The sequence below is a fragment of the Bombyx mori genome, chromosome 17 (genome assembly GCF_030269925.1).
Source record: "Bombyx mori chromosome 17, ASM3026992v2".
NCBI classification, from domain to species: domain Eukaryota; kingdom Metazoa; phylum Arthropoda; class Insecta; order Lepidoptera; family Bombycidae; genus Bombyx; species Bombyx mori.
This window is the reverse complement of record NC_085123.1, coordinates 11038347-11062094: the sequence shown is the minus strand read 5'-3', so window position 1 is coordinate 11062094 and position 23748 is coordinate 11038347. Positions and strand designations below refer to the sequence as shown.

Here is a 23748-nt window from a genome sequence, read left to right as displayed (position 1 = left end):
TTTCTAGTTAATCCGACGTTTTGAAGGGGGTCAAAATCATGTTCAAATATTCCATTATATACTAACATAATATACTAACATACATACGTCTGAAGCTAATACAAGCGTATTAATTATATTTGAGATTCATTAAAACATAAGAATAAAACAACATTGAGTCAATAAATGTTTTATTGAATTCACGGAGCTCGTGTATCGAACAAGTTCAGTTTCGTAACATTAAAACTGTAACTGTTTACAGATACGTTCTTTTCAAGTCGATATTAAAATTATAAGGAGGCAATTAATTTCAACATTTATGTGACCTTACCTTTTACGATAATGTTTAAGAATTCTCATCATAAGGAGGCCAATGTCAACAGTAATGGGACTACAGTCAAATATTTTCTCGTACCCATAATTTGCTTAATTTAATTTGGGGAGACGGCCTGACGAACCACCGGTATTCATACGTAATACGAATGCTGCTATCCACTTTCAGTCATAAGTTTGAAGATTTATTGTGCAGAACGGCTGTACTACTTGCTAGGTTCTGTGTTATCATAACTCCGGTTTAAACCCCGTGAGCTCACCTACTAGTTAAGGTTACGCTGAAATAGCGTCTCAAGGCTATCAGTTTAGGTAAGAAAAAAAAAAAACACATTAGAAGTGAATAGTATATAAGAAAATAATAACTTTTAAACTGTTATATTAATATACATTTCGAATTTTTTGATTGTGGTATTCTAATAAAGGTTTATATATTTATCTATATACCTGATAGTTTTTGCTCTGAAGATTTGAGCCCCACCAAAATCGCATTACAAATTCACAGGGCGTTTCAAAAATATTTTAACGTTCCTGACAAACTTTTTCGCAAAAACAAGAGTACCTACTCCATTTTTTGCCAATCATTTAAATAGTAGGCACCCTAAAGCATCTCGCAGTTTTGAAGCTGAAGTTCTGTCGGTTGAGTAACTTAATGTTTGATTTTGAAATGTTTTTCCCACTAATGACCGTTCGGTCTTTAACTTGCCCGCTACTTATTGACATTCACTGGGGTATTAATATTTATTGCGGGAGACATTACGGTATTCACCCTAATTGGACGGAGAACGCTTTATAGTTCAGTTTCGAGCTAATTATGTAATATCATAAAATCTATATTTTATGGTGTTAATAAAATTTTACCTTGCATTTTATACATTTCAATAGTTTAATTTTTAAACTACTACTTAGGTAGGTAAGCTCTCATTCTAGAATTACCAAGTTTTCTTACAATTTATGTCAATATTATTTTCCCGAAGCTGCAATGCCAATAAACTATTGCCCTAAAGTAAACGAAAAACACTATTCAATTATTAAACTAAGTATAAATACCTGTTATATTTGTAAGTCCACATTTAATTAAGCTGCGAAGGCATCTGGTAGGCTCGTGCTCCTTCGATACGTAAGATACCAGGCTACAGTTGTTTTTTTTTTAAATATTGGTATTGTATTAAATTTTGTTAATTTTCTGATAACGTATTAGGGTTCACTAACACGTCACTCCAAGCCGTTAAAATCACTTTTCGTGCCGAAGATACGTAAAAGTCCATATTGAATTTCGTAGTCCGCCTTGACACCGTAGTTCCGGTAACATTTTTATAAATTACGAATTCTTTTTTATTTCATTGATTTAAAGGGTGGACGAGTTCACAATCCACCTGGTAACCACTTACCATCTATAGACATCAACAAGTTAAATGTCACCATTCATCTTGAGACATGAGTTTTAAGTCTCAGTTTTTACAGTACAACGGCTGACCTACCCGTCAAACCGAATCGCATTACTGTTTCACGGCAGAAACAGGCAGGGTGGTGGTATCACGTGCGAGCTCACAAAAGCGGTAGGCAGCGGTTTGGCTCTGCCCCTGGCATTACTGAAGCCTATGGGCAACGGTAACTACTCACCATCAGGTGGGCCGGGCCGTATGCTCGTCTGCCTACAAGGGCAATAAAAAAAAATCGCCCTACCACCAATACATTTTACTATCGTTTTGTGAATTTGTGTTACATGTATATATATATCAAACATGTCGAACTGGTTCAAAATTGATGCAAGCTTAACACCATTTAATTTAATTTATTAGTGATTTTGATTAAAAAAACCACCTAGTTATATTCTAAATGAAAAATATTATAGGATAAACGTCATGTGATTGTGTACTGAACACAAAAAACTTTCTTTGTCTCTATTAACATTATTGTAACTGTTGTCAAACCTTTTATTTCAATTTGAATTAACTGTTTGCGTAGCTCCAAAAGTAATATAAAATTTTATTGTTTTATTATTCGTTTGAATTTAAGGAGGGGGCGGATGCAGCTTAATTCTTTGAGTATTATTTAGGATTATTATGAAAATGTCAGAGCAATGAAACCGTCACCAAATATTTTTTAATGACACTCGCGCCTATTTTAATCAGACATGCAAATAGTTTTTTGTATATTCAATTTCACTTTGTTTATATTGTGTAGGAATCTTTTTTCCGCAAAGTAAACATAGTTTGCGTGACATCATTGTTGGAAAATTATCGGACACGCAAATACTTTTATATTATTCTTGACATTTTTTGTTTGTTATATTACATAATACGGTTGAACGATGTATCGCAAAAAACAACCTGATTTTTTCAAACCACTAAAGGCGGGTGTGATTTTTTGCCTACAATCGGGTGTCTTCATCTCTATATCACATCGCACTTCACAATTACATACTCACTGAAATTCGCATTATATTGTGTTACCCATATTATAAATCTGTAGTGGTTTTCTTGGACCATAATTTTTTTTATTGTTTAGATGGGAGGACGAACTCACGGCCCACCTGGTGTTGGTGGATTACCGGAGCCTATAGACATCTACAACGTAAATGCCGCCACCTACCTTGAGACATGAGTTCTAATGTCTAACTGGTACCATGGCTGCCCCGCTCATTTCTCGATTATAGAAGCATCAGGTTTCATTTTCGTTTTGCTGGATTGCTTCGCTACGGTGTGTTGAAAAATCAAAGCTGATTAATTAATTAATTAGAGTAATTAAGGCTAGTAGGGCTTATTGTGATCTAGCAAAAGAGTATGATGTACTTTGACAATTTCTGGCGCGAAGCAGCTATACATTTATGTAATAAATTCTTAATATTAATTTAAGTATGTAGTAATTGTCGTAAGAAGATTATATTATCAGATATTAAATGTAATAGTTTTCTGGTATACGAATATGCTGACGGCTACAAAAGGGAATTTCATATCTATAGTGCATTGTAATTGTGCGTTTTATCATTTGTTATCCAGTTCCAGGATTGAAAATATTGTTTGGTGGTAGAAATATGTAGCTGATCTCCATGAGCAACGGTAACCGTTTTCCCGAAGGTGGGCGAGGCTGTAACTCTATTATTAAATTTGTAGAGCTCGTTTGCAATAGAGAAATTTATAATTATAAAAAAATAATAAATATAAAATTTATTTTCAGGAACATAGGAGCAGTCATTTACTTCTTTTGTGGGTAAGAACATTTTTGTCTTTCAGTACAAAATTATCTTTTCAAAATGCAAAAAAAAATTAATAGTAAAATTAAAATTTAATGATATGCAAAACCTATTCACAATTTGCTAATAAATATAATATATTATACAATCATAGAATATCAAATCTTATCCAATTAATCTTAAAAGCTCTCGCTTAGACAGAACAGTTCAATGACATTAAAACCATACTAATCGCATAACTAATCGCTTGGTTGTATAGAGAAAAGAACACGGTATTAAAAATTTAGCCTCAAACTGCAAAATTACGTATTGTACTTAATAATATTCATAAATTGTTTAGCATTGAAACATATGCATTTTGCGTCGCATTTTGATGCCTTTCCTGACAGTTTGATCTCTGTCAGCGATAGGAAGTTATCATCGTCATTGAATTGTGCATTGCAATGCATTTCTAGGAACTCGAACTCTGTATGCGATATTTATTCATGTGACGGTAATGTCAAAGTCACACAATAACTCGAGATGACCCGTTTACTTTCAATTGACTAATACCGGGCATTGGTTCCAAGAAACAGTGTTTGCCACTTTGTTGAATATACAAACAATTGTGCTTATCTTCTTAACTTTTATTACAAAAAATATGTTCTTCAATTAAAGGTATAGATAGAAAGTGAAAATCACTTAAAGTCAGTTTTCTCTTTCGTAAAGTTAATGAATGACATACAGGTATTTAACAATTTCACTTTCTTTGTCGCTGTTGATTTTTTCCACATAATACTACACTACCAACTAGCTCAGCTAGCTGGTAACTACTACCAATGAAATTTTAAAATAAATTCACTGTAACATCAGTGGGTAATTACAAGTTAATTTGAATAAATTCAATTCGGAGATTTATGCCAGAGTATCGCTTAACAACGGTTAGATCGATTTACATATTTGGTATTTGCCCCGACGAGTTTTGAATGATAATTTTTTCTGTGAAATTCTCGGTGAAAATTTCATACAACTAATGGTCCCGCAGTCGTCGAAATTCGACTATAAATAATTGAAATTATAAGTTTGAACATTATTATGGTCCTATTGTTAAAGACGATTATACTTCTATAGTCACAGATTTAGTCAAGACTACACTATAGACGAATATTAATAAAAATAAAAATTTGACCACAGACTTTAAGCAATAACAAGTTTGACAATAAACAAAGAGTATATGTGTGTGTGTCAAATTCACGATAGTGTGTATAATGTTTGCTTTACTGATTTAATGTATTTTTAATGCATAATTTAAAAAAAATATTAGCATTCTGGACTTCTTCTCTATATTCTCTATAAGTGCGGGAAATTTCATACTAATCCGTCCGCGCAATCTTCGTAAAAAGGGGTACAAAGTTTTTGCTTTACGTGTTAATATATAGATAAGCTAATAGTCATGTGGCGGTAGCCATCATAGAGCACAAGATATTTGACTGATGCTTGAATCTCGCTTGAGATAAGCTTGTATATATACAAGTTCCGAACAACAATATTTGAACCGTCGTCGGTCTGCCGAGCAATTTCACCAGTTCGGTGGAAGATCTCCCCTTCGTCGTTATTCCCAAAGTCATAGCTAAAACTTACGAGGTTGTTGTAGCTTACAATAAATTATATATATATATATATCCTCAATATTCTATAGGTATTTTTTTTTAAATTGAATATAACGTACGTAACTGAGGAATATAAGCCATAATGAGATTCTAGATTGTATATGTAATGCAATCTTTATAAAAAAATGCATTAATTACTGGAGATTTATTTATATACTGGTGGACGACTTCATGGCCCGTCTTGTGATAGTCGTTAATGGAGCATAAAGACATTTAAACGTGAATACTGGGATCCGTTTCGGTTGAAGTCTCAAATTGTATTGCCATATAACGGCTGAATCAGCCTTCAAACCGATACGTGTTACAGCATTGCCGCAGAAATAGACAGAGTATGATACTCTACTCTACTATAAATAGACAGAGTATCTGTCTATATATATTGACAGAGTATGATACTCTGTCTATTAGGTGGTAGGTGATCCTACCCGCCCGGAATGACATTACGCCCTATCACCACCGGTGCGAACGACAAAATAAATTGCATAATTCGAGCACATAAAGTGCTCTAGGAAGTCGTCTTTCGTGACAATTTTAATTGAGGTGCGTATGTATTGTCTCTGAGGAGAGTTTCGAGGAAAGTTCAATTACACGTGTGAGTGCATCTTGGAATACCGCAAACTTTCTACGGTGAATGCTCAGTGGAATCAATATAGTACCTTCGTACGCAACGATTTCGTATTTTCACTATATTTCTGATGCGATATTGGAAAAGTACAAATCCGTTGCTAACACGAATCCTAGCAAGAGCCGTGGTAGATTCTGCGAAGCAAGGCTCTAGCTAGGGTTCGTGTTAGCAACATCCTCAGGTTTGAGCTCCGTGAGCTCACCTACTAGTTAAGGTTCCGCTGAAATAGCCTCTGAAGGCTATCAGCTTAGGTAGGAAAAAAAATTATTAAAAAAAAAAACGAATAGAAAATTCGTTTTTTTTTTGTGTAAAAATGCTAACGATAATCAAAGTATTATGTACTTGTGTGTGTAAATGAAAATAATAGTAGTATCACTTTCTAAGCTTTAAGCTTTCTGTATGCTAGCTTACTTGTTGTGTTATAATTTGTGAACATTTAAGAAAAGTGTATTGTTCGCTGAAATTTTATATATTGTATTACATATTATAATAACAATCATTTATTCTAATTATTCCCACCCTAAAGAAAACATTGGTGTGTCTTGACATGATAACAATTATTGATATTGAATTATGGATACATGATAACAAAAAAAGATGAATACATTTTACCGGTTTTATTTTGTTCTACATGCAATGTAACGCATATTTGAATTACAAAAAACTTTTTTTTATTGCTTAGATGGGGGGACGAGCTTACAGCCCAATGCGCCATCCACCTAGAGATATAAGTTCTAAGGTCTGAGTATACTTAGTATATTTACTCCTGCGCCTTAAAAAGGCGGTCGCCAATTACCTTCATTTTAGATGGCGGTTTAGCTTAAGAAACGCTTTATAAATATGTTTTGAGGTTTTCATTCTTTTTTTTTAAGGTTCAGTGATATTTTTCGATTTCATCTTCTACCCAATGGCGTGATGCGTTCAATGACCTCAAATTTGACAAATAAAAATACGCAAGCCTATGTTAACACTGGCATCCGATGAGACTTACACGTCACTAAAACAACATTATAAAACAGGTGTCTTACAAATACTTTTATCGGTGTACAGAGCTTAGACTGGGCACTAAAACAATTAAAAAGAAAATTATAATTATTTGTTTTAAAGAAAAAACACTTTAAGTTATGAAACATAGTTTTTTTTTCTCTAAAATATGAACCAGTCGTACAGGCATATTAGTTAACAATAATAATACTAGAGCGAGCTTAATTTTTTTTATTTATTTTTAAAGGCTTAGATGGATGGACGAGCTCACAGCCCACCTGGTGTTAAGTGGTTACTGGAGCCCATTTACATCTACAACGTAAATGCGCCACCCAGCTCGAGATATAAGTTCTAAGGTCTCAGTATAGTTACAACGGCTACCCCACCCTTCGAACCGAAACGCATTACTGCTTCACGGCGGAAATAGGCGGGGTGGTGGTACCTACCCGTGAGGACTCCCAAGAGGTCCTACCACCAGTGATTACGCAAATTATAATTTTGCGGGTTTGGTTTTTATTATTATTGTATGAGTATAGAAGATGCTTTTCACATTATGACGGAGTGTGCGCGGAACGATGATTTGAGACAACAATTCTTTGCAAAATATACCGATTTTCGACATTTAGCCTTTCCGGAATCCGAAATAGCTAAGTCACTTTATAAAATAATTTTGGTGGGCCTTCAGAGACGATAACAGTTTCCTTTATTTTTTTATATAATTATTTTGATGCACAATGGAGTGGCATATTCACTAGGTGAATAATCTCTACTTTTTACATTACATCTGAATTCAGCTCTACGTTAGTGCTGTGTCTTGTATTAATTCTAGAATTTGTATGAGACAAGAACAAATTAACTACAAGTACACACAGATTTGGGATATCATATAGGTATTTTTTTGGTCAATGAACTCACTGCTCACATGGTGCTGAGTGGCGGAGCTGATAGTAATTACAAAGTGTGTGCTGTTACCTATCTTGAAAGATGAGATAAAATCAAATCAAATCAAAAATTTTTTATTCAACATAAATGTTAGTACATACTTGTTGAACGTCAAAAAGAACTACCGCCAATTCACAAAAACTAGCCTCCGTCCTGAGAAGAACTGGCAAGAAACTCAGCGGGCATGTCTTTTTTTTTAAATATTAGAGTATTTTTTTAAATATTTATTTTAGGATGAGGATGAGGAAATAAGGAAAATTATGGCCACCCTTGAAAATAGAATGCACGAATGCTTCGCAGCAAAAATAGGATAATGGTGCATCTCTGTTTTGGCTGTCATGGCTAACATGTAGTAATTACGCTCCTAATGTGTTAAGAATTCACACTGGAAATCGCTACGATGGCTCGATACGACAACAAAACAGTAAAAGTGTTTGTTCATTGTGATATGACAGTTACGTTATAAAATAAACTGGTAATTTAAACTGGCGGTAATAGTTGGCTAACAACTGTTCTAAGGAACGATCGTCGTTTATGTCGTCCGGTACAAAAAAATTACAACTAGGCCTTCAACCGTGACGACACGTGAGCACAATTAGTAATACGTACATACAGTTTTTTACATTTACATTAGTATGTTAACTTTTTTTAACAATTTTGTCGTTATTGCGAAGAAATTTAAAGGTTGTCTTTTTAATTTCCATTTATGACAGACGCATAGACATTACAATTTCCACCATCGAGCCTGGGACATGAGTTAAGCAGGTGAGGTTTGGCCAACGGAGGGTAAGCGGTCACATCGCCCATGGACATCAGCGTTACTGCAACTACTGCTGAGGACTCTCCCTAACCCTCGTTTCAAGAAGGACACATCATAGCACTCAGGAAATACCGGAAAGGGGAGTTCAATCCAAAACTGCATGGTACGTGGACAAAAAGATTTCCGGAGTCTCTCTCACAACGATCTCTGGATAGCATGGTTGAACCCTGCTCCGGTGTGGGCGATGCGATCGTATAAAAGGGATGAAGGGTTATCTTGAAAAATCCCTCAGAAAAAATCGAAGTTACCATTTTATACTATAAAATTGGTTGCTTCGCGACAGAAATATGGAAAACAGTAGTTAAACTTTTTTACGGTTATGGCATCTGTGTGTGGGCTTAGGATATAATTAACTACAAAATTAGCCGAGTAGTTCCTACCACGGAATAGATAAATAAGGTTCCTACTGTTAAATAATATGTTTAACTTTGAATTTTTTTTTAAATATCACTATGTTCTATTGTTGAGAGAGACTATTAAGTAAAATCGATTTTAATTTCAAGTTTACGATTTATTTTAGTGCCGTCGTTAACCGCAGAGGTCTTTTAATAGTTTCAATAGAGATTGTTATTTTGTAAATGAAATTTCAATCTCGCGTGTGCACTAAAGTCATCGAAGTAGTAAACAGCTATTATTGTATGAGTATAGATATACATCATAAATGTCGGTATACGAAACAATTTATGTACGAAATAATTTAATTGTTTTAAAAGGTAAATAATACGAATAAATGTTTTTCAAAAATCACATGAGTATTATTGTATAATTTTGATATATTATTATACTAATTGATTTTTAACGGAAAAAATATCTTAAAACCTCTGTACCTACTCTTTTTTGTACAGTTGGTTTATTAATAAATAAATATGGTAATAAAACATTGATAGCTCTAAAAAATTGTTACCGTTGCCAGAATCGGCGTCACTTCCCGTGAATTCAAATCGATACCAAAGCTCTTCAAAATTCACCTCTTTGTTGAACTAATATAAATGTAATTGACTTTTTATCCGCATATAAATAACCTAAGAAAAACTTAATAGTGTTTTCAAAGCACACTACTTATTAACAACAAAATACTCCTTACATAGGCATACACAGCTTTATTTATCGAGCTAGTATGTTGTTGCTATCGCACAAATCATATTCACCAAGAGGCTTTTAATATTTTTAGATCATTCACACGTAGTCTTGTTTGTTTTTTGACAGATGTAAAAATGATTTGGGTGGCCCCACAAATAGTTTACGTAAGAATTCTATAAGCGAATAAAATTGTTTACATTTGTCGTTGCGTGCGTCGTCACTTGTCGCATTCCGCTTCCGAAGGCGAAACATTGTGTGAAGTGAAAAACTTTCTTTATGTAACCAAGCAATGCGTATAACATTTCATTTTTATCAACGATTAAACTCTACACGATTACACGCATTGTAGTTGTTTGGTAAAGAACAACGGAATATTCTAGACTTTCGTTTGTTAGGACGGGAGCACGATTCCATGAACGGGGCAGACTCCGTTTTTTAGGTATTTTCGTAAATAATAAATTCAAACCTTGAAAATCCACGTCAACGTTTAGATAAAAAAAAAGTCATTGACCGAATTGAAAAGTGTGATGTACATAATTTTCTAAATATTATAATTTAGCAACGTTTGTTTCGCGTTGGGTAATCAAACAATTATAGTTGGTAACACAAATAAGTGCTTAGTACAAAATGATAAGCATAACATACTTTTTAATAAGAATTATTTAACAATTATTGTATTTAACAATTATTGTTATATTGTATATGTAATTAATAACATTATTGTTTGCACGTATAATTAAATCGTTTTACGACTTATTTTTATTTTGTCGTAAATACAAAAAAGTGTTACCGAACACAAAACAAACTACAACTGCATAAATAATAAGGTTGATGGGAATTCAATGTTTTTTTAATTAAAAAATTTCACGGTCAGGCCGTTTCGAATATATTCTTAACACTATAATACACACACACACGGTAATAAACGGTTACAATGCATGTGTTATAATATTTTGTTTCTTATTTGCTAATAGTCCGTTAAAACGCGTGAACAACGCGGAACACTGAAAAAAACGCTGAATGAATTACTTAGATCTTAAAATATTCGAAACAGGAGTATTATTACGAACGATTGATTTTATTCTGCATTAGCCATCCGCGACCACAAAAACTGTAAAGTCGGCAATTAATATTATAAGAAAAACGATAAAACGCGAGAGCAAGCCGTAGTTTTTAGAAATGTAGATTTAATTATGTTTCCGATTAATAAGAATCGAAGAAAAGTTTTAGGAGGCCTTTTTTTTTCTTTTTTTTTTCAGCATAAAGTTTGAAGCTGTAAATGAAAATCTAATTTAAAATACAGTCACATTGTTAATGTACTCTTCGCGAGAACGAAGATTACATGTGCTAAATTAAAAGGTACATACATTATTATATTCTCTTATATTTATAAAGTTCGTGCTAAATTGAATACGGTTTGTATAGCTACATAATTATTTGTGATATTAACGCAATACAGTTAAAAATAGCTTGGGCGTTTTTGAATTTTTTATTTTCCCACATTCTCAAAACACATGTGAGATTTTTTTTATTTTTAAATATGACTCTAGGTCAAGAGCTCCGGGTGAAGAGATCTGGCATTGAGCCTACTTCGGCACGTGCCCACTCCTCACCTCTCTTTCTAATCCATAGAAATATATAGTGACGATTCTTTGTAGGCGTTGTATATTTTTGTTTACATAATCAAATCGTGAGGTTGTGTATAATTCAAAACGAACTTCTTTGATGTCATAAAAAATCGATGTGTTCATACGCTTCCATGAATTTTTAAACACTAACAATTATTGTATATTTTGAACAAAATTTCAATTATAGTGATGACTAGCGACCCGCCTTCGCTTTGCTTCGGAAACATTATATTTTATTATTGATAGTTGAGTCCCACCATGTTACCCGCGGTTATTGTCGTACAGCGGGTGAAGCCACGGGGCAAAGCTAGTCTAAAAAAGTGCCTAAGTTACTCCTTATATCATCAGCTACCTATCAGTGAAAGTCACGTCAAAATCGGTCCAGCCGTTGCAGAGATTAGCCGGAACAAACAGACAGACAGACAAAATTGTAAAAAATGTTATTTTGGTCTATGTACCGTATTTATATTTATATGCATGTAGTAAAAAGCGGTTATTTCAATATTAGAAACAGACACTCCAATTTTATTTATATGTATAGATGAACAAAACAATTTAAAAGCTTACATTCGGTAATTTAATTTTAATACTCTTACTCTGTCTGGCGCTAACCAGTCATACAAGTTTCCTATTTGTAAAGCGAACCAAGTTTTCGACCTCATGTCGTAAGTTATTTCGATATGAAATCGTATTATAAGCGCATGCAATCTCTAATATCTGTGGACTCTGGATCTAATTGGGCTTTAGAGTCGATTCCCCAGTTACAGCAATAAAAAGTTTTTTTTTTTGTATTTTATTGTGGGCTCAAGGCAAACCTCGTACAAGGTCCCGTCCTGAGAGTCTCGCTGCGTATGTGTGAGACTGCTAGATTTCATTTGTCACTCACCAGTCAAATGCGGGGGGCATTGACGTCCGAAACTCTGATTCCCACCCGACACAGAATCCGAGAAAAGCAGGAGTGGTATAACCACTGTAAAAAATATGTATTTATATCTTAGATGGGTGGACGAGCTCACAGACCACCTGGTGTTAAGTGTTTACTGGAGCCCATAGACATCTACAACGTAATTGCACCACCCACCTTGAGATATGAGTTCTAAGATCTCCCACCCTTCCCTTCAAATCGAAACGCATTACTGCTTCACGGCAGAAAATAGGCCGGGTGGTGGTACCTACCCGCGCGGACTCACAAGAAGTCCTACCATCAGTAATTACGCACATTATAATTTTGCGGGTTTGATTTTTATTACATGTTATTTTCCTTCATCGTGGAAGTCAATCATGAACATTTGTTAAGTACGTATTTCAGTAGAAAAATTGGTACCCGCCGGCGGGATTCGAACACTGGCACAGTCGCATCCTCGATCCGTCTTATCCTTTACGCCACGACGACTTCAAATGTATACTTATAATACATTCAAAATCTTGTCCCATCTGCTCAAATACGAGGTGATTAACTAGAACTTCATTAAATTTAGAAATTATCATCGCCCACAGTATAAAAATAGTTTGATTTGTATCACACAACATAATTCCTTCTTCATGGAAATCATATCAGCTAAGTTCACTAGAAAAATTGGTACCCGCCTGAGTGATTTAAACACCGGCATAGTCGCATCATTATATACAAGTACTTCAGGCATCTTATTCGTCGCTACGTCGTCATAACCAATCAATGTCAAAAAAAAGTACAAGCTTAAATACATTTGCCGAATAAACATCAACGGAAAGATATCGTACATTTAAATATAAAATCACATCTCAAAACACGCTATGTAAATTAAGTTTTAAACGCAGACCTCGACAATACCTTGTTTGTGTAAAACAAACACTTTCTAATTGTCTCTAAAAGGGAGTTTACATAAGACGTGGTAAAACGTTCGATATTAGAACGAATCTCGGTAAGGGCATGTAAAACAAGATGTGGTTAAGTTATTGTCAATCTTAAAGGCTTCGTCAACAAGAACGCGTAATTAGCGCGCGTCAGAGCGCTAAACTGACGGCGCGCTATGACACCGAGATGTGTTGTACTACTATGGTAATATACCGTCAAACAAAGCCCCAGCGCTATAAGTACGCAACGCTCTGTCGCGGCGTTAGGACGCTTTGACGTCAGGCGTTGTAATTTTTTACAAATTTTATTTTAGCGTTCGAGTGAATGTATATTTCACTTTTCAATAGCAAGAAACTTTCTTGACGCTTAAACGAAATGAAAAGAGTGCCTAAAATTATCCGTGGCGGTTAAAATTGAAAAATATGCTCACTGTTCGATTTATATGGTACTTTATTCTTAAAAATTTTTTTTTTCCTACCTATGCTGATAGCCTTGAGAGGCTATTTCAGCTTCACCCTAACGTGTGTAGGTGAGTTCACGGGACTCAAACCGGAGAGTTGCTAACAATGACCCTAGCAAGAGCAGTGCTTCGCAGAATCGGAAACGCGACCCACTGAGAAGATCCGGCGAGAAACTCAGTGGAGCACTTTTTTCAATACGATAACGTTACTAATTAGTAGTGCTAGTTAGTAATAACAAAACTAAGCAATCACAAATGTTTTTACTGATGGTAGGACCTCTTGTGAGTCCGCACGGGTAGGCACCACCACCCTGCCTATTTCTGCCGTGAAGCAGTAATCCGTTTCGGTTTGAAGGGTAGGGCAGCCGTTGTAACTATAGGTACTTGAGATCTTAGAATTTATATCTCAAGGTGGGTGGCGCATTTACGTTATAGATGTCTATGGGCTTCAGTAACCACTTAACACCAGGTGAGCTGTGAGCACGTCCACCCATCTAAGCAATAAAAATAAAACGTAATTTTGTCTTTAAAAATCTTAATTTAAAAATGGTTCTAAAGGAATACATTTCCTTATAATATGTGTAATAATAGTATATTGTCCCATGTGTATTGTAAAATATTGGGTACAAAACGATAATAAAGTTTCAAATAGAACAGTTTTATTTTTGTATAGGTGGATCTAAAACTACGAAGCGTTGCCGGAGCACGTCTTATCGGTTTTACGTGCTTCGTGGAATTAATTTATTGAATTCAAATTATTATTAAATCGACGTCATAAAACCACAATAAATGGCCTTCAACATATGTACATAAGTTTTATAGTTATCTTTTTTTATTGCAATAGATGCCTCGATACGCGCTCTGACTTATTAAAGTTTGCACATTTTAAAAGTAACCGAAGCCCATTACAACGTGAATTGAACTTTCGTATTGAGAGTTAAGGGGCAACGCTCAATTGTATTATATTTTAATTACTATTAATAATTAGGCTTACTATTAATAATTAGGCTTTTTTTGGATTTCGTATTTAATTTATTATTATGTTCGGCCGTCGTGAGAGCCGTTCGTGAATATTTACGCGCTAGGTACATACTACGTACTTTCTTAGAAAAATTAGTACGGACATGCTCGCCCCGTTCAGTACAATATAAGTCCGGCGTCTTTTCCTCTAGGCTAGAACAACTTTGCACTTTTTTTTTTATTGCCCTTGTAGGCAGCATACGGCCCACCTGATGATGAGTGGTCACCGTCGCCCAGGGACTTCAGCAATGCCAGGGGCAGAGCCAAGCCACTGCCTACCGCTTAATACTCTCCACAAGCCTCTTTTGAAGAAGAACATGTCATAGCGCTCGAGAAACACCGCGGAGGGTAGCTCATTCCATAGTCGGATGGTACGTGGCAAAAAAGACCTCTGGAAACGAACTGCACTTATGGTTTTGATCATTTAATTAACTTATTAAACTAAGATCTCAAACCATATTGAATTACAAACAGTTGTACGGAATAAACCCATTTGGTAATCTGAAAATAAACTATAAATGGATATGTCGCGGAGGTCATCATCAAGAATAGTAAGTACCTCCTGAAGGTAGAGTTTTCTTCGTTGTATCTCTTGACTGCTGACAGAAGTAACAGTAAGAAAGTACGTCTAGGTGTACATATTCAGGGAGAAATTTCGAAGTAAATTTAACAGTATAACAATTGAAAATACAGCACCATTGGAGTGCCAGGTCATTGATCTTACGTGCCATTATTATACGTTAACTACTTACCGATATGGCGTCATGGTATGCCGCTGACGTTTGTTCGCAACCGAATGAGAACAGTAATTATTGAATAAAAGGTTTTTTTTTCTTTTACACGAAACACTACACTTTCTTTTAAATGTGTTTTCACCTAATTTCCTTGTCGTGACGTCGATAAAGATCGCAATATAAATCGACATCCGTGAAATCAGAGCTTTCTTGACAGATGAAACTGTCAAAGCGATTTCGGCTCTATGATACATTGGTTTAAGATGATATTTGTTTAGTATGTTTTGTGTTTGCTGTTTTTGAATTCGACGCATGACCAGACATGTGGCTAGCCTTATTAACCTGGCACAGTTGTGACAAACAAAACTGTCGCATTATTTCGATGCAACGCACGTACGAATGGCCGATACTTCATTGTTTTGTACTGATCCGTGCGTTTCAAGGTCAAGCATGACCCGAAGACTTTAATAAAACATTAAACTCAGCGGATGGATCTATTGTACTTTATTAAAACAAAACATTAGGTATATTTTCCGGGATAAAGTATAATACTTTATTAAGACTAGCTGACCCAGCACACTTTATAGTGCCTCTATCGATAAATAAAAGACCTAAACTTTTGTATAAAATAAACTTAAAACAAACAAAAGTAATCGGTCCGACGGGGGACACATCAAAGGAAAAACAAAATGGTTATTTTTATTAAATTCCGAACATTTTCCTATTTATGTAGCTTTTAAACCTTCTCTGGACTTCCGCAAATAATTCAAGACCAAAATTAGCCAAATCGGTTCAGCCGTTCTCGAGTTTTAGCGAAACTAACGAACAGTAATTCATTTTTATATATGGAGAAGAAGATTGTCGAATGGCTTCCTTGTCTCGTGAAAGAGGGCGAAGTCAATAAACGTACTCGTATTAATCATTATTATTAATACAATGCACGCTATTCACTTTATCGTGGTCCATGATAACGCTTCAAACGTAAAGGGTGATTGTTAAAATTCTTCGTCTATTAAAATGATTATTTGAATTTCCTAATAAAAAAAGATTATTTTAAGATTTGTTTTTGAGTTCGTATTTTATGCGTTGACGCTTTATTTGCCCAATTAAGTGTTCTCTTCATTGAAGGTTTCTTGCCTTGGACAATAAACGCACGATGGTTGGCGGGCGAGTCGTTCCAACAAATAAGTTTTTTTCTATAATTTTTTTTCAAGGCTATTTCAGCTTAACCTTAGCTAGTAGGTGAGCTCACGGGGCTCAAACCGGAGTGATGTTAACACTGGCTCTAGCAAGAGCAGTGCTTCGCAGAATCTACCACCGGACCGGAAACGCGACCCACTGAGAAGATCCGGCGAGAAACTCAGTGCGCTGTGTCTATGGGTTAATTCGCTCGTCGAACCCTTCGTCGCAAGTGACGGATTCGACGAGGACGGTGACCGGATTTTCTGTTACTATGTACCTACTACACAGTTCTCTATACAGTTTCAAACTGAACTGAGAATATGTGTCGGCTAGTTTTAAAAGATACCATTGAAAGAACTATTAGAAGGAGATTTCATAATCTTACTCATCCTAATATAATAAGTAAAACAATTGTGTAACAAAAAGTAAGATGTCACAATTCACACCGACATAACACATAAGTAATATTCCGTCAAGGTTTATACAACACTAAAAATTTTGACTTTGATGAAGCCTACGCTTCGAGTGGCTTTTGTCAAGTGACCACTAAATACATCTAACAAGTTAACTAGAAATGCCGCATTTGTAGGCAACGGCTTGGCTCTGCCCCTGGCATTGCTGAAGCCCGTGGGCGACGATAACCACTCAACAGGTGGGCCGTATGCTCGTCTGCTTACGAGGGCAATAAAAAATAATAACAATAAGAAGCAACTACAAATTAGATTGAAAATAGTATTAAATAAAAACATTACTTAAGTATTTTTTTACATCTCACGTTCAAAATTTTTGCTAGAGCGTCTACATGAGAACATCTAATGATATCAAAATAATATAATAAAAATTTTGTTATGTGTTATAATATCTACGTAACATATGCTTACAACAGCGGTTTTAGCGGTAAATTGCAGGTTTGGTGGTACACCTTCACCCAAACCCCAAATGTTTAACACCCAAATGTTTGACATGTATAGTCAGAGCATAAAGGGAATAACATAAAAACAAAAACCTATAGAATTTATTGCTCTTCAAAATCAGTGGTACTGCTAGTAGAACGAATAGCTTGCACGTCTGTGTGCAACCAGTATATTTCTGACGTAAGGTAGTCTGACGTAAGGTAGTGACGTAAAGTAGTCTAAGGTAGTTTTTCGAACAATACGATTGACGCTCCGGTGTATTCAAGTTACGATATCCACCACTTAGCACACGATCTAGTCCGCGATATCGTATGTCCATTTACAGTTTTTATTTTTATTAAATGAATAATGTCATTTAGTTGTTACGATGTGGGCGAAGAACAATAGAAAAATCTGCGTCGGACAGTGTAAATCGCGTTACGGTCAGCTTATCCGATATTTTTCTAAACAAAATTATATTTAAACGCATCACGTAAACACGATACCCTCATTTCCGATTGATTAATTTGTAAAATGATTTACAATCTATACCACTTTGTTGTATTTGGTATCAAGTTGTTTACAAAGTAATTATTTAGATAGCATTATGAGCTAAGGACTGATAACCTCTAGCCAACATAAACTACTGCTTCTAACGTACTTTATCTATTAATCTGCTGCAATAATACGCACATGCTTGTTTTAAGCGAAATGCACAGTAATTTAAGTACTTAATTTAATTTTAAGCTTTCCGAAAATAAAAACAAAAACTTAGCTTTGGTTATTTCGTAATGTTTAATACACATATGTATATTGAATGTGATTGATCCCGATGATGATAAAAACACAATTTTATCATCGCACCTCCCGCCATCGGAGCAGAGCTCATCCATATTATCTGGAACCACTGCGTTCATCGACAGTGCGTTTCCAAATATCTTTTTTGCCACGTACCATCCGGATTTGGAATGAACTCCCCTCCACGGTATTTTCCGAGCGCTATGACATGTCCTTCTTCAAACGAGGCTTGCGGACAGTACTTAATGGTAGGCAGCGGCTTGGCTCTGCCCCTGGGATTGCTGGCGTCCATGAGCGACGGTGACCACTTACCATCAGGTGGGCCGTATGCTCGTCTGCCTACATAGGCAATAAAAAAAAAAAGCACAGAAATAGTAAAATTATTTTCCGTCATAATGTTTACTAAGTAAAACGATGCGATGGCACTCAGAAGCTTGAAGGATTCAAAAATGCACAAAAAATACCAAAAAAGAATTTAAAAAAAATAATCGTAAAAAATTCTGAAACAGTCGCTCAAAAGTGGGAATGAGGTTGGTCTGAAAGAAACTCATTTCCGGCGGTGACTTTCTCAATACATTTTCATTTAAATACTTTTTAAAGAGACTTCTAAGCTGGAGTGGTGGATTTTAATTTCGCACGTCGCTATCTCATACGATTTTCAGACAAGAAAATGCTCTCTCTGCACTCAGAGATCGTATCGATATGTGTGGTAAAATCTACTCATTGTCTTCGTAGAAAATTCTTTTAATGCAGAATATATGTTGACACTTTTAGTGCGTAGCCGCGCAGTGAATTGCATACTCATATACATTTTAGACACAAGTCTGTATAGGATGATGTTAATCGTAACAAAATAATAAGAACTAGAGGTCCCGCAGTAGTCGAAATTCGACTATAATTAATTGGAATTGTAAGTTTGGACACTATTATGATTGTATTTTATACTTCTATAAACACAAATTTCGTCAAGGCTATTCTTTAAAAAAATATTAATAAAGACAAACAATATTTAATTTTAATCTATTCTCAATTTGACCACAGACGTCAAGAACAAAAGTTTGACAATAAATAATATGCATGCGTGTGTGCGTCAAATACATGGTATGTAGTGTGTGTAATGTTTTCTTTATTATGCCTATTTCTGTCGTGAACTGGTAATGTGTTTCGGTTTGAAGGGTGGAGCAGCCGTTGTAACTATACTTGAGACCTTAGAACTTATATCTGAAGGTGGGTGGCGCATTTACGTTGTAGATGTCTATGGGCCACTTAACATCAGGTGGGCTGTGAGCTCGTCCACCCATCTTAGCAATGCCAATAAAAAAAAGACACTTGTGGTATGAATTGAGTTTCGAAAGTGGTAATATTATTGTTTTGTCATGTCTTTAATCCCGCCTGCCATGCAATCTTATTTGAAGGATAATATAGCGATTCTTCCAATGCCATAGAGACTTTGACATCGGCTATAGCGGTATCCGCACTATCATGTGTGATGAGCAGGCAAGCAGCGGCTTGGCTCTGCCCCTGGCATTGCTGAAGTTCATGGGCGACGGTAACCACTCACCATCAGGTGGGCCGTATGCTCGTCTGGCTACAAGGGCAATAAAAAAAAAAGAGTATTCGTCTGAATATTTGTAGCAACAAAACTGATATATGTTTTAAAAAAAAAACTAAATGTCAATCAATTTTAAATTTAAATTAGACCAGGCTCCTCAAATATATGGATAGTTAGTAATAGTATTTATAATAAAAGTTAATTAATTCTCAAATCCTGTTTCGGTAAGGTAATAAAGTGTACCGAATTGCAGGAGTTGGTAACTAACAACTATAAATTTTAATAATTGAACATGCCGATTGCCTTGAAATAATACATCCAACAGAAAATGCATTCACTTTAACATTCGTATAAATGCAGCAACAAATATTTAAATCTGCTTCTAAATATTTGAAGTCGTCGTGGCCTGAAGGATAAGACTTTGGGTGCATTCGTATCGACCGATGCGACTGTGCCGGTGTTCGAATCCCGGCTGCATCAATGTTTCCATTAAGGAATAAAAATATAACGACGTGAAATAAATATATATTTGTTTTTACTTTGTGTTTTTATTTTTATTTATTAGGCACACAATACACATCACAAACTAAAATCGAAAACCGAATAATCGTAATTTTCGTAATCACTAATGCTAGGGCGTCGCTTGAGCCCGCACGGGTAGGTAACACCAACCTGCCCATTTCGGCCGCAAAACAGTATGCGGTTCGGTTTGAAGGGTCAAAATATAAATGTCTACTTGACTGACTGGACTAGACTGGTGCATTACCGCTACTGACTGCCGGGCCGAGGTTCGTCGGTTCGATCCCCACATCGGATAGCTGTGATGAACAGATTTATTTGCTCTTTTATTGTATATGTAATTATTTTAACGTAAATTAATGTTTACATATCGCACATACATACGGTGCTATAAAGTCACTTATGCAATTTCTGTGAACACTGAACTATATAATAGAAAATACATTTTTTAACAGTTATTAATGAGACGAGAGACATGTTTTCTTTTACTGATGAAGTTTAAATTTCTAGTTTAAATATTATCGTTTTATTTCTATAGCCTAGCAGAACTATATTAGAATTATATAACAAGACTAGGGTATTTAAAATTATTTCTTTTCATTATTATTAGGGAGTCCAACACTCATATAAATATTAGCCTATCCATTAGTTATAACGGAACATCCGTAGCCACTGTAGATTCATATATTAGTATAGATAATATAATATAACATAATAATTATAATATTACTAAAATTACGTTTTTAAATTCAGAGAGTCAAATCAATTTGTAAAAAAGCATTAATACTGAACTATTCATTGTGAATTTACTGTTTACGTTATAGCCTAGTATTCTAATGATGCAGCTACGACTAACATTCTATCGTTTACATTATCTATTTAGGTTGTTAGAGTTAATTCGATTATTATTGTTAGTGTGACTAGTAGATCATACAGCTTGTCGTAAATTTGTTGTTGTTTTAAGTGAACTAGAGGTCCCACAGTAGTCGAAATTCGACTATAATTAATTGGAATTGTAAGTTTGTACACATACTATAATCACAAATTTCGCCAAGGCTACACTATAAAAAAATATTAATAAAGACAAACAATATTTAATCTATTCTCAATTTGACCACAGACGTCAAGAACAAAAGTTTGACAATAAATAGTATGCATGCGTGTGTGCGTTAAATACATGGTATGTGGTGTGTGTAATGTTTTCTTTATTGATTTAATGTATCTTTTATGCATTATTTTAAAAAAATATTAGCATTGTGCACTTCTTCTCTATATTCTCTATAAGTTTGGAAAATTTCATACTCCTCCGTCCGCGCAATTTTCGTAAAAAGGGATACAAAGTTTTTGCTTCACGTATTAATATATAGATGAGTACGCAAAAGTAACTTCTTATGTCAAGAGCTAATTTGTTTGTTGTTTGTTTTGTCTCCAGTAATTGATTACTTAATTTAATTACAATTACGTATTATTAATCGAAAACTATTTAAAATTGAAACAGATGTTCCGTGAATAGTTTTGTTGACTTTTATGTTGTTGAATGTGAAAACAACTGCCTTGTTTATATTTTAAAAATAGTCTTCGTTATTTAAATAATTCAATTGTATAAATATGATACATATATTGAAAGAAAACGTTAATTTATAAGTTCGTTTTGGTAGAACCGATTTGTGAAAGCACTCGCTTGCTCCTCGTCTAGCTAGCCTGAGAGCCTTGACATATTTGCCGATTTACTTCCTAGAATCAAGAATTACTTATTGAGTTATTGTTGAATCTCAAATATTAGTATCTATTTTTCGATGTTATTATTTTGTGCTTTTATAAAGCATTCCTTTTTCTAGAGCTATAGTAATAATTTTAATATCCTTCATTATCTATATATTAATATGTGAAGCAAAAACTTTGTATCCCTTTTTACGAAAATTGCGCGAACGGAGGAGTATGAAATTTTCCACACTTATAGAGAATATAGAGAAGAAGTGCACAATGCTAATATTTTTTTAATATAATGCATAAAAGATACATTAAATCAATAAAGAAAACATTACACACACTACATACCAGGTATTTGACGCACACACGCATGCATACTATTTATTGTCAAACTTTTGTCCTTGACGTCTGTTGTCAAATTGAGATTAAATATTGTTTGTCTTTATTAATAGTTTTTATAGTGTAGTCTTGGCGAAATTTGTGATTATAGAAGATTATAGATATAAAATACAATCATAATAGTGTACAAACTTACAATTCCAATTAATTATAGTCGAATTTCGACTACTGCGGGACCTCTAGTTATGTTAATTAGCTTTATAGAAGGATAACCTGCTTTTTTCCTACATCATCATCGATAGCATAAGGCACTATTCCAACTACGTGCGGATGAAAGCTCGAAGGGCATTAGGTAACCTGATTGTGAGTGATCACAGTCGCTCATAAACGTCAATAATGTTAGAAGCACAGCGAAGGTGCTGCCGACTGCTGAGGATACTCGTAAAATCTCGTTTGAAGAAGGTACTAGAAGTAAATTCTTTTTAAAGCCATATGGCTCGTTACAAATATTTCGGAAAGGAATTTTTTATCCTACCTATACTGATAGCCCTGAGAGGCTATTTCAGCTTAGCCTTAACCTACCTGAGGTAAGCTCACGGGGCTCAAACCGGAGTGTTGCTAATACTGGCCCGAGCAAGAGCAGTGCTTCGGAGAATCTACCACCGGATCGGAAACGCAACCCATTGAGAACATCCGGCGAGAAACTCAATGGGCTAAGGAAACTGTGAACGCAGTGTTCTGAATAATTCGGATGAACTCTGCTCCGATAGCGGTTCGTGTAAGCAAGATGATGAGATCTTCACAAAATATATTTAATCATTTAAAATCTCACTTTATTAAAAACTCTATCGTATTTTCTGTCTCAAGTAATTGACTTAATTGTGTGTAATGGACGTTCTGAAATGAATTAATTAATTAGATTTCGGCGTGAGAAAAAGTCATTGGTATTGTCAATGTGGCTGTATTTTAAGCTTGGCATATTCATGGAAATCAATTCGGGATTCGAATTCTGCTTTTACGCCGTTTTCAACATTGAAAATAGTTATGACGAAAAGTGCATGCGTCATATGGCATTTTTACGCAGCATAAAAAGAAAACATAAAATTTCAATACGGTCGGAACATCTGCATCACAGGAAACTATACATCTTTTATTGTACAATGTGCGCCCGCAGCAAGCAGATGTCAAACAAACCTGTATTGCCAGCTTTAGTCATTGCTTATTAAGCGCTGGTAACATTGTAAACTTTGTGTATTGTCTTTAAATGGTAGAAAAAACGAATATATTTTTGGACTTTTTATTATTATTTATTTATTAATTGAAAAAACTATTTTCTTCGTAACGAACAAAAATTGAAAATTGAAAAAGTTGGAATTTTTTTTTTTTTTTTTTTATTTTTTTTTTTATTGCTTAGATGTGTGAATACGCATCGTGTAATGTAAATCAAACCCGCAAATTTTTATTTGCGTAATTA

At 34.8% G+C, this 23748-nt stretch overlaps 1 protein-coding gene across 2 annotated transcripts in view; it reads left to right on the top strand.

Moving 5' to 3' along the window:
* The window catches only part of LOC101743856 (extracellular serine/threonine protein CG31145), a 122092-nt gene that overhangs the window by 46760 nt on the left and 51584 nt on the right, over positions 1-23748 (top strand). The window contains exon 2 of one of the 2 annotated variants that reach the window (XM_004932460.5): positions 3490-3522. The exons of the other annotated variant lie outside the window; for it this stretch is intronic. Coding sequence (XP_004932517.1) covers positions 3490-3522 — 33 coding nt within the window. The remainder of the gene's footprint in view (positions 1-3489; positions 3523-23748) is intronic. 2 annotated transcript variants of the gene reach the window in all.